General features: G+C 35.9%; 2 protein-coding genes across 3 annotated transcripts in view; one reads left to right on the forward strand and one right to left on the reverse strand.

The window, feature by feature from the left end:
* LOC128676171 (uncharacterized protein) overlaps positions 1–8,979 on the forward strand; it is a 15,071-nt gene extending 6,092 nt beyond the window's left edge. Inside the window, exons 2-4 of the mRNA XM_053756157.2 lie at positions 3,226–3,311; positions 4,482–4,800; positions 5,409–8,979. Of these exons, the coding sequence (XP_053612132.1) occupies positions 3,226–3,311; positions 4,482–4,800; positions 5,409–5,514 (511 nt within the window). The 3' untranslated portion in view covers positions 5,515–8,979. The remainder of the gene's footprint in view (positions 1–3,225; positions 3,312–4,481; positions 4,801–5,408) is intronic.
* Smn (survival motor neuron) lies at positions 8,789–14,351 on the reverse strand. 2 transcript variants are annotated; one of them, XM_053756159.1, is made up of 7 exons: positions 14,157–14,351; positions 13,908–14,058; positions 13,270–13,452; positions 12,744–12,929; positions 11,629–11,756; positions 9,767–9,915; positions 8,789–9,038 (listed from the first exon to the last, which is right to left on the reverse strand). In XM_053756159.1, the coding sequence occupies exons 1-7, from the start codon at positions 14,196–14,198 to the stop codon at positions 9,011–9,013; spliced, it is 867 nt and encodes a 288-aa protein (XP_053612134.1). In that variant the 5' UTR covers positions 14,199–14,351; the 3' UTR covers positions 8,789–9,010. The 2 variants fall into 2 exon arrangements, with proteins under 2 accessions (XP_053612134.1, XP_053612135.1); XM_053756160.2 differs by having other exon boundaries at positions 13,908–14,087; positions 14,157–14,340.
* Positions 14,352–14,782: the final 431 nt, after the last annotated feature.

A 14,782-nucleotide genomic window follows, 5' to 3' on the forward strand; every position in this document is an offset into this window, starting at 1 on the left:
AGAACCTCTGTATCTCCATGGCACGCGTGTGCCCGTGTTCATTTTTAGAAGGGTCGCGCCGAAGCTTAGGGAACGCGCAAGAAAATAACATAAACGTTTTAAAGAATCAACTGTGATTGTGTGAAGTGACTGGCTTACCTGACGTGAACCCTCCATGAGAATGCAATCGTAGCCTATCACCTGTCAAGACCAAATCTTTAGATCTGCCCGATCATAAGAAGTGGGAGTTACAATGTTCCAAGAGAGGATACGGAGTGGTCCTATTTTAAGACGGGAACCACACGCCTTGAATGATCTTTCTCACTGTCTTAATAGTGACATACAGCCCACGGAGAGTCGCGATCTTTCGGTGGAATGAAACACACGTAGATACTTTCTGGATAACTAATTACAATTGATAGATAATTAACTAGAAGCTTCTATAACCTAATTCTACTACAAAATCAATTCAAAGAGCGCAGAGTAGGGTTTCTTTAATCTCTGGCGCACGGATGTCTTGAGCATTCGGCCTTCGCTTCCAATATTTTCAAGGATTTATCTAAACACATGCGAAGATTAAATAATTAATTTCAAATGTAGGCGTCGCTGACCCTCACGCTCTGTGGAGCGTCCATAAAAAATAATGAAAACCATATTTTTCGTTTCGTTACAAAAACTTGATCAATATCTATTCTGTGGGCTCAGTGTCTGATCGATACCTACGCCACTTTCAATAACTACAATGTAAATAGACTAGATGAAACAGACGGAAGATAAGAACCCTACCAAATTACGAGCATATCTAAGTTACTTATATCACTTCACGCAACAACATTATAAATTATAACGGCTCGATGACTTCACGTCTTGACTTTGTAAAAAAAAAAAGTAAATACCAATACAAAACAGGTATTAACTATCCAACTTGTATTTCCATTAGACTCCAGCCTAGTTCAAGTCACTGACACTGTGCAAAATAGTGATAGTAAGGACGGAACTACCTTTGGGATATATACAGAAATTACATTTTATCTATTATTTTATTGCTTGAAATTAAAAAATGCGGAATGAGTTTTATTTTCTAAGCATACTTATTTTAGCAATCCATAGGATCTTATACATATTGGCATAGATGTCGGTCGAGGTTTCGCTTAACATTTTCGCGGACGCTCAACGAGATACAAAATAAGTTTAATTTTTATAACTGCTATTTATAGCAGTCGTGCGTCCGGAAAAGTGTTTATTAATTGTTGGAAATTAGAAAATAATTTGTCATTAGTATTCCAGATAGTCAAATCCAGAGAAAAGTTCTTATATTTTTACTGATAAAGATATTTTTATCTAACCTAAAAGATTATACCGGTTCAGGCCGAATGCGTATGCAGGATCTGCATAATACGTGCACGCATATGCAACGGAGCCAGTGTGACATGTCTCATATAGTTCCATACTATACAACGGTCTGTACCGATCTTAAATGCTGAATTTATGTACTTATAATGTTTTGTCATAGGGACTCGTTTAAAATTTCATTACGGCATCCAGCATTACATCAAGTTTACCATGTTTTACTTGCTTCATTTACATCGGCGTCATTGCATAAATTTTCTTCAACATAGTCAAGGTGAAATTTAATTGAATTTTCCTATGGTGTGGTGGTGAAGTCTAATGGTACAGGTTTTTGTGTGACGTAAAATGCAAATTATGTATTACCTAGACAATTAATTTAAGATTAGTCTGCGTCAGATATGATTGATCATAATGACATTTATTCTACTCAGGTTGAGACCGACAATTACTCCTAAAATCATTTGAGCATTAAATACTCTAAGGAATCCTACGAACTCGGAATGTTTCACACGAGCCGATCCGGATATTCCACAGAAACACAAAATGTATGGAATGTCCGGTTACCGGTTACTACTAAAACTCGTATATGTTGAAATAGTGATCATCGCCAGCCTACGCTGAAGGTCGGCCGCTATCCTACGTAGTCACAGCCATAGATGTGTTTATATAAATACATGAGAATTTTCTTAATTAACTAATTTCCAACAAAACAAACTTATTGTTGACTTTTTGGGAAGAAATCGGAAAAATATTGAGCTCACAGCACATGAGTAGACATTTTGTATGACTGAGTGAGCCATGGCTGAGTGTTATTAAGTGGAATTTATTTCTTGGCAATATTCATGAAATGGTTTGCCATTGCTTTTTCCGTTTCTTGGGTGGATCGCAGAGCGTTTCGACAGCTGCGGCTGCGCGGTCATTACAATCCGTTAATTTTCTTGAGAAAGGAATCATTTTCAAAATTAATCATTCACTAAATTGACATTACAACAGTACAGAGTAATTAATGCAAAGTCATATAGTAAAACTTATTCTTGTCTTTGTTAAAATTTGAAAAATTGTAATGACAGCGCGACCGCAACGGTCGAAACGCTCTGCGAATCACCTCTTATATTATTAACTAGTTAGGGTTTCCTCATGACGTTTTTCTTCACCGGAAGCGAGTGGTGGTCGATGAAAACTAACTATACGTACATGAGTCAGACTGGTATACAAATCCACACGGTACTAAGTCGTAGGATTCAAACATGGGACCTTTCAGTTCATAGGCGGGCATCATTTTAACCATTAACATTTTGTCAGTAATATAGTAGCAGATGTATGCAGATTTTGGGTTTCGGGCGTCAAACACAATTTCATAGAAAATCAATATAAAGTTAGTTTTTTCGTAAAGGTCATTTTACGATTATCTAAACAATTTTACCATGTATTTTATGATTTTCGATCAACATAAATAAAAATAGGCTTTCTAGGAAATCACTTTCGTGGTTAATAAACGTTTTACTTTGGAATGTATAGATTTCAACTAATATTTGATTTATTTTAAGTATTTAAGTACAGTGAAAATTATTTTCTCATAAGAAAAAAATTACAGTAAGTATGTAAGTACTTACTAAGTTATAAACATGAACATATAAACAAAGTCTTTATACGTCCATGATTATAAAATAAACATTTTTTTACGTTAAATCCCTATAAAATTTGGTTGCTAGTTCGACGTAAACTCAAACTCAAAAATGTTTATTACGACAACTGTGTTGTTACAATAGGTGGCACATACGAGATATACCTAGTTCTACAGTTTGCCCTTCCAAGCATGCAATATTTAAAATTATAAGACACGTAACAAATGTAGAAACATTCATCAGTCATTTACTGTTTCATTCTCTTTTCCAGGTCGAATAAGTACCTTCAAAAGTCAGCTGTAACAAGAGTATGTGCTGTGGGAGGCTTCTTCATATCAATACCGGTTTTTTTAACAGGTATGTACCTGCTAACAATTTTATTAATTATCTTTATACTTAGTTATATTTATAGTAAATTTAACGCGCTTTGTACGCGCACACTAGTGCCACCATCACATTTTTAACAATTTATTTTATTTCTTAGCGAAATTAAAATTAAATTAGGTACTAGCTTTTTCCCGCTCGAGTCTGCGAAAGTGGAACACAAATTTACAACCCCATTATAGTTTTTCGGGGGTTGATTTTTTTAAATGTACCCTATGTTTGAACGGGAGCCTTTAATTATATGCAAACCAAATCTCATCAAAATCGGTCCAGCGGTTTCGCCGTGAAAGCGGAACAGCAGACAGATTTTCGCATTTATAATATTAGCATGGATTTGTCTTGTGCCTCTAATGATCGCGAGGTTTAGAGTAGAAGGTATACCTAGTGAAAAATATCAAGTATTAACTAACATTGTATGCAAATTGTTGTAACTAACCTTTGACAAGCACTGAAGGTATCTCCAGTAAAACTGTTTTTAAGGAATCCACGTCGGGTTCAACAACTTCTCAAATGTTTAATGGACCCTGTAAAATGTCACCTGTGACCATATTTTTCCTTTAGAGTAGTTTTCTTTAAAACATTTTTATGTAAATAAACCTTTTTTGCAAACTAAAGTAATCTTGTATTTTTGTAGGAAATTTCTCTTTGACATTGCAAAATAATACACAAGGATTGCGCGCGCGAGGATACCTTTTTAAATCTGTGGTAATTTCAATATAGTAGATGTTTTTTAAAATCCTAATGTTGAGAAAGGATGCCAAGGTACTTAACTGTCGGTATGTGGCAAGGATATTAAACTACTTAAAACTGGCCACTCTTGAGAAATTCAGATTGGAGAAATCGAGATTTTTGATATTTTTAAATTGCGGGGTTGCCAACCAAGAATTGCGATAGCTCAAAAGGCCAGGTTTATAGCTGCATGGCGGGCTTATTGTGTGGAATTGAGATTAAATAGTTATAGGATGCTAGTCTACGAGAACAATCATGAGAAATAAAATTACAATTTGACAATCTGCGTGGAAGGCGAAGCAGCCGGCTTTCTTTCACTCCTAGTAAGATGTATGTAACTTCTTTCACTCCATGTAAGACCTTGTTACTATTGAGTAACAAGCTCTTACATGCTTTCATTCTCTCTTATTCCAGGAATAATCCTCTACACATTCATTCAGTTCCACTCGACCCCAGCGATCGTGACATCGGTCTTCATCGGAGTTGGGATAATATTCTGCGGCTGCGCAATGGTCCACAACGTTTTCGTGTGGCAAAAGGAGAAGACTAACGTGGTCAAAGCGTTTCGCGCCGAAAACACAACCGCGCCAAATCTTAACACGTCCAACGGCGTGTTGTTGGGCAACGGACACTTGAATAATACAGGAGTGGGGAATTTAAGTTTCCACAGTCTTGGTGGTGCGCCGTACGCGCATCCGATAACGTTGTTGCAGCAAGGACCTTATATTATTAGGTAAGGAAATTATACTCTATACCTATATGTATTTGTATACTAACGGTAACGACAGAAGACTGCGAAATGGACACGAAAAAGTTGGAAAGGGGCGGACACTGAGCTCCGACACTCAACGGCTGAGGATGTAATCGGGAAAATGTTCAGAAAAGAGAGAGAGGGAGAAGACAGAGACGACCACCAGGAGCACTATTCTCACGCAATCGAATTTTTCATCAACTTAGTCCAAAATTTGAAGGTTTTAAGCGAATTCACAATGTGTGTGATTTTCTGTGAATGCAGAAGGAATAAATTATCTACTGCACACAAATATTTATCTAGTTTGGCATTTATAAAGAATTATGTTACGGTGGCGCTAGTGTCCGCGCATGTAGCCCTTTAAAAGACTGATGAATAAACCAGGATAACGCTAAGAGAAAGACAGATCACATAGTTTAATTTTGCAAATAAGTACCTAATAATGAGATGATTTTTTTCTGGAATCGAGCGGGAATTGTACCCACGCCCCTGTCTATCCGGGACAGCGCTATTAACCACTGTGACTGTGTACTATTTCATCGTTTTCCGTCTTACGTAATAGTTTAATTCTGATTGGTGTTGATTTGCAGGCCTCCGACGAGTACGCCGCCGGGCGAGGGCGCGGCATCGCCGGGCGTGCCCGCTGCCACCATCGATCTCAGCCACGACACACACGAACTCAGCACCTTGGTCTGACCCACCGTCTGCATTGAGTTGAGCGAGCCGCGACCCGTCCACCCGACAGTGGGTCCGCGGGGACCAGCGTTACGTCATTCTTATTATAGTAACCGTATTTGCTACGAATATAAACTGATATAAATAATACTCTGCAGGATTTGGTCTACATAAAAAAGACGCCAATAAAAACCAACCACCAACCAAAATTTGCTTCTCTATTAATAGAGGAGAGAGAAAGAGAGATAAGTGTGCTCGGTCCAATAATCTGTCAGGATATATAACGCTTTTGTATGTAAGGAAATAGGGTTTCAATATTTTTTTATATTCGTCCTACAAAAGACACATCTGAATCTGGTGAATGATCTAGCAACAAAAGTCCCTAGGTATTGAAAAAGATATTGTTGCTAATGAATTTTGAAATGTAAATATTTCGAAATAACTTAATCAACCAACAAGGCAACGTGTTCTTTTGATCGCAGAGTCCTTCACATTCTGGGGACTGAAAAAATTTAAGAGCTACCAACAGAATTTCCTTACTCCCCAGGAGATCTAATTTTCTATTTTACGAAGGAATTCGTACGAAAGTGCTCCAGGGCCAATGTTGGGATCGAAACAGAGTAAAACTATAAGATCAAAACGAATAGCTTACGACAGGCGCTCTAATCACCACGCCATTGGTACCTATCTAAAAAAGATAGAGTAATTTTTATAGGTCATTTTATTTTTTTAAAGCGTATCTGAGGGCACGGCACCAATAACTTCGTTGTGGATAAAAAAGGAAGCCTGCATTTTCAGTAACTAAGTAGGTAGGTATTGTATTATATTTCCATAAAATGACATGTCAAGATTGTGACCAACCTTTAAGTACCTAAACAAATTATAGATTGCCTCAGTACATAATAATACACCCTTTAGTTCAGTACAACTGAACAGCGCAGTGTAATTAAATAATGATATTTAATTCCAACAAATTTTCTCGAGGGCGACATTCCTAAAAAATATTTTTCAATATCTCATGTAAAGGGTGTTAGGGTGCATACACGGACACTAGCGCCACCATCACATTTTTTGTCAATTTCTTTTATATATTAGCACAAACTAAAGAATAGATAAAGGATTTTAATAGAAAGTATTATCGTTTTCGGTTTTGTATATTATGGCAACTGTGTCCAATAGAAAACTTGGATAAACTCTAATAAAATCAACAATTTAGTGTAGCATAATTTGTGCAAAAAACAATGGTTGGTGGCGCTAGTGTGCAGGTTAGCGGAGCCTTAAAACAATGTCTCCCCATCTTCTTCCAAAACACATTTTAGAAAAATAAGGGAGAAAATGAGCGTGAATGACATCCATGTAGGTAATATATTCAGAAGGAAAAATCACGAAATTTGTGGCGATCCTGTAAATAATAAAACAAGACAAAAAAGTGCAGAGCGTTGGATATATGCTAAAAGATATTATTTTTTATGTACTCTACATACTGATTCTTATAAATTCGCATTATTTTATTTACATGCTCAGTCCATGGTACTGAACAACTTTTATTATGGAAGCAACCTTGAAATCGCGAAAAAAAAAATCAGCTGACCCTTACATTTTCAACAAGTTAGGTACCTATTTAATTTTGTATTAGAACAGCTAATTTTTTTTCGCCATTTCGGAGTTACCTTCATACTAAAAGTTGTTCAGAATCATGGACTGAGCATGTAGACAAAATATTGCCAATGTGTTAAAAGTCACCCTGTATATTGTATTAGTTATTATTTTATTGTTACAAATTATCTATGTCTATACGAAGTAGTAAGGTACAGTACCTTGGATAAATCCTTTCACTCCTAAAAAAGGTGTGTAAGGTTTTTTATTCGAGTGAACAAACTACTTTTAGAGTGTTGATATTTTGTAACACCCTGTATAATTTATCAGAATCCGAGTAGGTAGCAATCTGTATATTTTCAACCCAAAATTAAAAGTTAAATTATAGTACAAATCCTTACTAAACCTGCTTCATTTTCTTTTAGCATGTTGCAAAATACGCCGCACTATTCTGCTTTAAGGATTAGCGTGTCTCAATGTTTGTCTATCAACATATTTTTAGTATATAGTTTTTTTTCTCCATGTACTTAAATGAGAACAGACTTTTTGCATAAAAAAAACTATATTGAAAATCAATTTTGACTTAACGACCCAATCGCTGATTGAACAATAAATTCGGTATAAAAATAGCTTTCGTCACGTGTCAATATTCTAGGTCTAAGAGCCAGGCCTCATTGCTATGTTGCGCTCCGTCGTTCTCGGTTGCGTTGATGTCCGTCGCCGGTACAAAACCTATAGAAAATAAGGGAACAGCATTTGTATGTCAATTTGACTTATGTATATTACTTTTCATCGACCACCGCTTGTTTCCGGTGAAAGAAACCTGCACACTGATTAATTTTAAATGGAGAAGGCAATGACAAATCGATCGATGTGTATGTTTCAGTCCACGTAATGACCACGACCCTAAGCCACGAGGACTATGGAGGATAAGACTATGAAGTTAAACCTCAAAAATCATAACGTCCGAATTGAAATTATATTAGTTCGTTATGTGTAAATATTGTTATATTAGAATATTATTCATGTCGCCAGACATTGCCATGCTTAGCTATTTAATTATACACACTTTAATATATTTTGAACGTCACCACTATGAATTTATGTAATACTGAGATTATTTATACAAAAATTTCAACTATATTATGTCGGAACACGTGTAAATGTAAACTGTTGTTGAAAAAACCATTGAAAAAAGATTTTCCCTGTGGGCAATATACATTCATTGAAAAGTGAGCTTTATAGACGACATACTTTAGATGTAATTTATATTGACAACAAATTAGCCGACTGTTCGCTGTCAGCTTTCATCGCGTCAATGTAAAGTATTTTTCAATGAACTTATCATGTCGGTGCGGTATTTAAGTGTGCTATGATCTTTGTGCAACTCATATACGATATGCATCATTCCTAAGTCTACGATAAATGGACAAAATGATGGAAAATGAAATAGAATTTAGTTTATTTTCATTGTTTTTATTGTTTTAAAAGTTGAGATATATGTTGAGATTCTTGAACTACCTACATTTTTTTATACGACTAAATGATGCCTTTGCAATATTATCCCACCATTTTCTAATTAAGGTAAATATTGATTATAAATCAAATCGAAATAAGACAATTTCAAAATTGCAATATCGAATATATTACGTCCATGGAAATTACAAAAATAATAACTTTGGACTAAAATTAAAAAACGTTGTATAAAAACTGTTTATTAAGTAAAGGAACGACGATAATACGTTATTAATAATATAAATTGAAATACATTGAAAATTATCAGAATGTATATTTTGTACATAGTTTACAAGACACCGGAGGCATGAATTTATTTATTTAATATCATAATGTAGTTTTTTTTGGGAAACAAAATAAAAAGTAAAAAAATGACCTTGTTTTTTTGTGTATATTTTGTCTGGGTTCACTTGTTTCTTCCATTTTCCTTTGACCTGAAAAACGAAAAACACAAATTATGGCGATCTCCGTGGCCTAATGTTCATCACGCTGGAATGGTAATGTTCATCACACTGGAGGTCCCGGGTTCGTTCCCCGGTCAAGTCAACATGGAAAATGATATTTTTCAGATTGACCTGGGTCTTTGCGACAGCAACGAGGCTCTCATCTGAGCGTTTTCCCGGTTTCTTCCGTAGCCGTTGAACGTCGGAGCCCTGCGTCCGCTTTCCTTTAGACAGCGACAGGACACGTGAATAATATATCTTTGTCTCACTCATATCGCTCATATTCACCTTTGCATGTCGACTCGGCGAATCACACCAGGCAGTAGTCAGATTGAAGCGGTGGTGGTCAAGTAATTGAGACCGTCCGCCTGTGATCGAAAGGTTCGAATCCCACTCGTGCCACATGAGTTTGTATACCAATCTGACTCATGTAGTTTTCATAGACCACCGCTTGCCGGAAGGTGAAAGAAAACAGCGTGAGGAAACCTGCATACTGGTTGACAAAAGTTAAGTAAACCGTTTAGGACTTCCCTCGTCGGGAGCAGTTCCTCGGTGCACAAGCAGGTCATGATTATCATAATAATGCATTGTCATCCATACTAAACGAGTGTACAACATTTTCAGCTAAATGATTATAGATATCCGCTTCAAAATTGAACTTCAAGATTCCACCAGAACATACTTACATACAGTGCAAGTTAAAGCTTGTAAAAAAATACCTCTTAAGTCCCTGGTAGAGCCCAGTATAGTAGCCGCTCATATACCAGCTGAGCAGCATTGAGGAGATGGCTTGGTCTTCGGAGTCTTTGGCGGGAGACGGGGACATCATAGGCGGGGGCGGCGGCAAGGGCAAGTCGTTTGAACCCATCTACAGCAAAAAAAATATGATAATGTTGCTCACAACATGAACATTTTTTTTTTAATTTCTTTATTGTTACTTAATATTTCTATAAGAACTACCGACATCTATATATATTAAACTCTTGCGTTACTGAGCGACTGACAGACAACGCCCAACCGAAACTACTGGGCGTAGAAAGCTGAAATTTGGTGTGTAGGTTCCTAGGACAGTGTAGGGGAACACTAAGAAGGGATTCCCTGAAATTCCCAAGGGAAACGGATTTTTACTCACATACGAAGTTGTGGGCAAAAACTACTAAACCTATATAAGTTTACACGTGGTAAGGCGAGAGACTCATTACAATTTATACGGATAATATAGCACTAATTTATATATGGTACTGCTTTCTTGGAGGAAGTTGAATCGACTGGTCTACTTAAATATTAAACTAAAGATTTGATCTAAGTAATTAGTGTATAAATTTTATTAACTGTATAAAATTACTATAACAAAAAGCACACATATCAACTTATTACGCAATGTACCTATTATTAATACCTTCTAAATGAGATGACACAATCACATAAATATAAGGTTAATAACTACGGTAAACTACCCACAACTGACTGATTTACAACAAGACAAGCATGACACGACATGACAATCATGCACTTAGTATTATCTTAATTTTTTTTTTGTCTTTACTTATAATAATAATGTTGATAACTTAGATTTAATTACTTTACATGATTTAAGTCTACCTGGGAAGAGCGGATACTACAAACACAAGTACATTATGTACTAAAATGGAGCCTCCAGCCACAATGTTGTTACCGTTTTGTAAGTGATTCAATAAATATTTATTCATTTTCTAGGTTAATTATTTTCTCAACATTCATTTAATGTAAATGGCAGAAAATACTCCCACATTCTTTTGCCCTGAACATTGTTATATGAAGGTAGGGTATATCTAGGTAGGTATGTCAAGTTTTTAACTTTAAAATAATTAATATGTTGTAGGTATTCAATTCACACACAATTTCCATTTTAACTTTATCAAATCCATATTAATATTATAAATGCGGTCTGTCTGTTCGCTTTCACGGCTAAAGCGCTGGACCGATTTTAATGAAATATGAATAGATTACTAGATTAGATGATTTTATATGAAATATGCAATAGTTAAATACATGTACGTATTTTTGCAAAATCAACTCCCAAATATAATAAATAAATAAATATATTAGGACAAATCACACAGACTGAGCTAGCCCCAAAGTAAGTTCGAGACTTGTGTTATGGGATACTAACTCAACGATACTATATTTTATAACAAATACATAAATAGATAAACATCCAAGACCCGGGCCAATCAGAAAAAGATCATTTTCCATCATGACCCGACCGGGGATCGAACCCGGGACCTCTCGGTTCAGTGGCTAGAACCTTACCACTGCGCCACCGAGGTCGTCAAATGAGTTGGACAATCATGTTTTCGTTTTCGTAGAGAAATTGAGGCGGGCAAGCCGCGGGCACAAGCTAGTACAGTATACGCACAGCTGTTTAGCCGTGAAAGCGGAACAGACAGAGTTTCGCATTTATGATATTAATATGGAATTACTTCCATACTAAAATTATAAATGCGCAACTGTCTGTTTATCTAAGAAAATTTAAAAAATCAATAACGTTCATACGAATGTATTGATTTTAACTGTACTTCTCAAACTATAGTATACTTACATTCATCAACATATCTAAGTTAGGCATTGGATAGGGCATCTCAGGAAGGTCAAAGCCATTCGTCAATTTGTGATTTTTGGACCGCTTTTTCTTTTTCGGTGATTTTGAACGTCTGCTGGGCGGCATTTCTGTAAATGAAACGGCACGCCTTTAAAACTTTTAAATAGGAATATAGCGCAGTTGCCCATTATTCACGTGATGTAAGACATCACGTGTATTTATTTTTTCGTTAAACGTGTGGTGTGATATTATTTTTATATAAATTATACTAGTGTCCTATCGCGGCCCGAAGCGCCTCAACGGTGAGATGTAAGTAGCAGTCGCAATACGCACACCAATGAGAGCAAGCATTATCTGGTGGTCAGCCATTATCAGTATCTGGAACCTAGATCATGAATGTCTCGCTTTAGCTGTTTATTGTAGGTATCAAAATTCACCATAGACACACACTTCGATTTAAGGGACTACAGAATGATGCAAGTATTTAAAAAGAGATGTAGGACGACCTTCCTTTTCTATTAAATACGTGCATTTTCTTCTTTAAACTCTAGATTGCCCGTGCGGCAGTTGTGTGAGTACCCTGCCATAGACAAAAGCTGTTTTCATGAAATAACATTTTGCATGTGGCAATACATTTTTATAAATGTTAATCATTAAATTCTCTCGATTCTGTGCCAACCCAATAACAAGATGGTTCATCTTGTGTAATATTTTATGTAAAAAAAAAGTGATTTGCTTAATAAAGTGTTTAACTCTTAAAATATTAACTTTTCATTTGACAAATGTGGCCCTTCGAGCCGGTTGTGTACTAGCGACTTAGGGATTATTTTTATTACTTACTAGCAGCCCGCCCCGGCTTCGGTCGGGTAAAAACATAATAAATTATACCCCTAAACCTTCCTCGAGAATCACACTATCCGTTGGTGATAACCACAAAAAATCTAAGCAGTAGTTTATCATGTTCTCCATGGAAATATTTACCTATGTCGCTTAGGGCTTGTTTTCCCATGGAAATAAATATTTACTCATGTCGCTTTGAGCTTGTTTACCCATGGAAATAATTATTTACCCATTTTGCTTTGAGATTGTTCCCCAAGGAGATAAAAGAACTTTACCCATGTCCCTCTGTGCTTGTTCCCCATGGTCACTGTTAACTACACTCTCAGGCTGCGAGGAATGGCTCATGTAGTCATTGGGTTGTTCATCACAAGCCAGGGCCTCCTCAATCTGCCTCGCACGAGCTTCTTCGCCTTCAGACTGCTTTAAAGTGGTGAGTGGCACCACTTCAGAATTTTTGTAACCTATATGATAAAAAGTTAAGTATGAATTTTACTTCCATAACCTAGTAAGAAATCCGTACTTCCATATCCATACTAATATTATATAGAGAAAAGATTTGTATTTTTGTTTCTTTGTTTTTTTTTGTTGTAACTTTGAGTTTATTCAAAGGGGCATATAAGTAATAGTAAGAGTATAGTTTATATTCCCCTACGGATATTGATGCCTGTGACATATATGTAATAAATAAATTAGTAAACTTAACCCTAACGAGCAGAATCAAGACACAACAGATATACAATTCTTTGACCAGGGGAACATATGTTCATAAGGTAGACTTTGATATAAAAACCAGTATTTTACCTAAGAACCTAACTACACACTCCATATCATTGAGAACAGTCAGCAGACAGGCTTCATATTCAAGTCCATCTTCCTCATACACAGCTCGGCAAGGCATGCCTGCCTTCCACTTAGTTTTCTTTTGACTGTTTTGTGAGTTTGACTTTGAAGACTTCCCTTTTTTACTTTGGGATTTGTCTGAAACTAAAATAAGTTTTTTTTTACAAAAATGTCATATGAAACACAAGCTTTTATTACATGAAGTGCAAATCTTATATAATAATTTATTATCTTAAAGATTTGTATGACAGTACAAAAATTAGTTTAATTATTGTGAAAGTAATAGTATTTCTATATAATAATAAATATTTCTATTTCTATGGAGCTGTCTCCACGAGGGAGAGATTCACGGTGATATTATCGGAGATACAGCACCATAGAAAATGTATAGAAATATGTGGCACGACGATAATATTGGCGCGATTCTCTCCCTCGTGGATACAACGCCTTGTAGGTACATAGTACACAATAGTCTTATGATATTTTGCTCAGCTATTTTGTTTACAAAACTTGCTGTTTGTACAGCAGTTGATTTAGCAGAGCATTTTTACTAAGCTGTTAGTTGATAGTGATCGAATAAAATAAAGATTTATTTTTACCTGGTTTTTTGATATTACTTTGTGAATTAGTGGACATAGCAATACGTTTAGCTACTTCAGCATTCGCCATTTTTAGGGCTTTGTCGTAAGCATCGTTAAGTTTTTGATCATCCCAGATATCTTCATCTACTTCGTCGTCTTCCCCTTCCGACTAAAACAGGGATAAATTTTGTGAATATCCTGGAAACCGTGCCTGATATGAAATATTCATGAGAATTAAAGTTATTGATGAAGAAAATATAGACTCACAATATTCATGTCCTTTACGTATAAAACATCATGTTTCGACATTTTGTCTGAGATTTAAAATATTTTTCAATTTTTTTACTAGGTATTATAATAGAAAACGCTTGACTCGATATGGGAACGATAAATTTTTTCACAAACAAACGAAATGCACGCACAATTTCTTTTTCTAAAAAACTGTCATCTGTCATCAAAATCAACTCATTCACAATCAAACATGGTACAACCATGGAATAGGACACATTACGCAAAGCTCAGCGCAGATGGCGCTATTGATACAACTAAGGTACACAAGCATTGCCAATGGAGGCAAAAAGCGCCAATTTTCAATATTGTTGCAATTTACGACCAAAAACTACGCAATCGTGGTGCGAGTTTAAAGGAACAAGGAAGGATTTAGTGAATTATTGAATAGGCTTTCAGAACGCAGTGTTAAATACGGAATAGAAATTGAGCTAAACTGCGGACGGACGGACGGACAGACTGACGGACACAGCAAAACCTTCTCTTTTTAAGTATAGATTAAATAATTGTGATTGGGAGTCATTTAGCCGTACAGTAGAAGATTATATCGAGCCACTTCCCGCATTATGTGATACAAATTTGGAAAACACAAAGCATTTGATAAC

The sequence above is a fragment of the Plodia interpunctella genome, chromosome 15 (assembly GCF_027563975.2).
Source record: "Plodia interpunctella isolate USDA-ARS_2022_Savannah chromosome 15, ilPloInte3.2, whole genome shotgun sequence".
Taxonomy (NCBI): Eukaryota; Metazoa; Arthropoda; class Insecta; order Lepidoptera; family Pyralidae; genus Plodia; species Plodia interpunctella.

Bases quoted from the DNA above. Each gene is read 5' to 3' on its own strand.
- Smn (XM_053756159.1), bottom strand. From the start codon at position 14,198: ATGTCGAAACATGATGTTTTATACGTAAAGGACATGAATATT. The intron at 14,059-14,156 runs GTGAGTCTATAT...TCCCTGTTTTAG, and splicing joins ACGTAAAGGACATGAATATT to TCGGAAGGGGAAGACGACGA. The intron at 9,916-11,628 runs GTAAGTATACTA...TTTTTGCTGTAG, and splicing joins ACTTAGATATGTTGATGAAT to ATGGGTTCAAACGACTTGCC.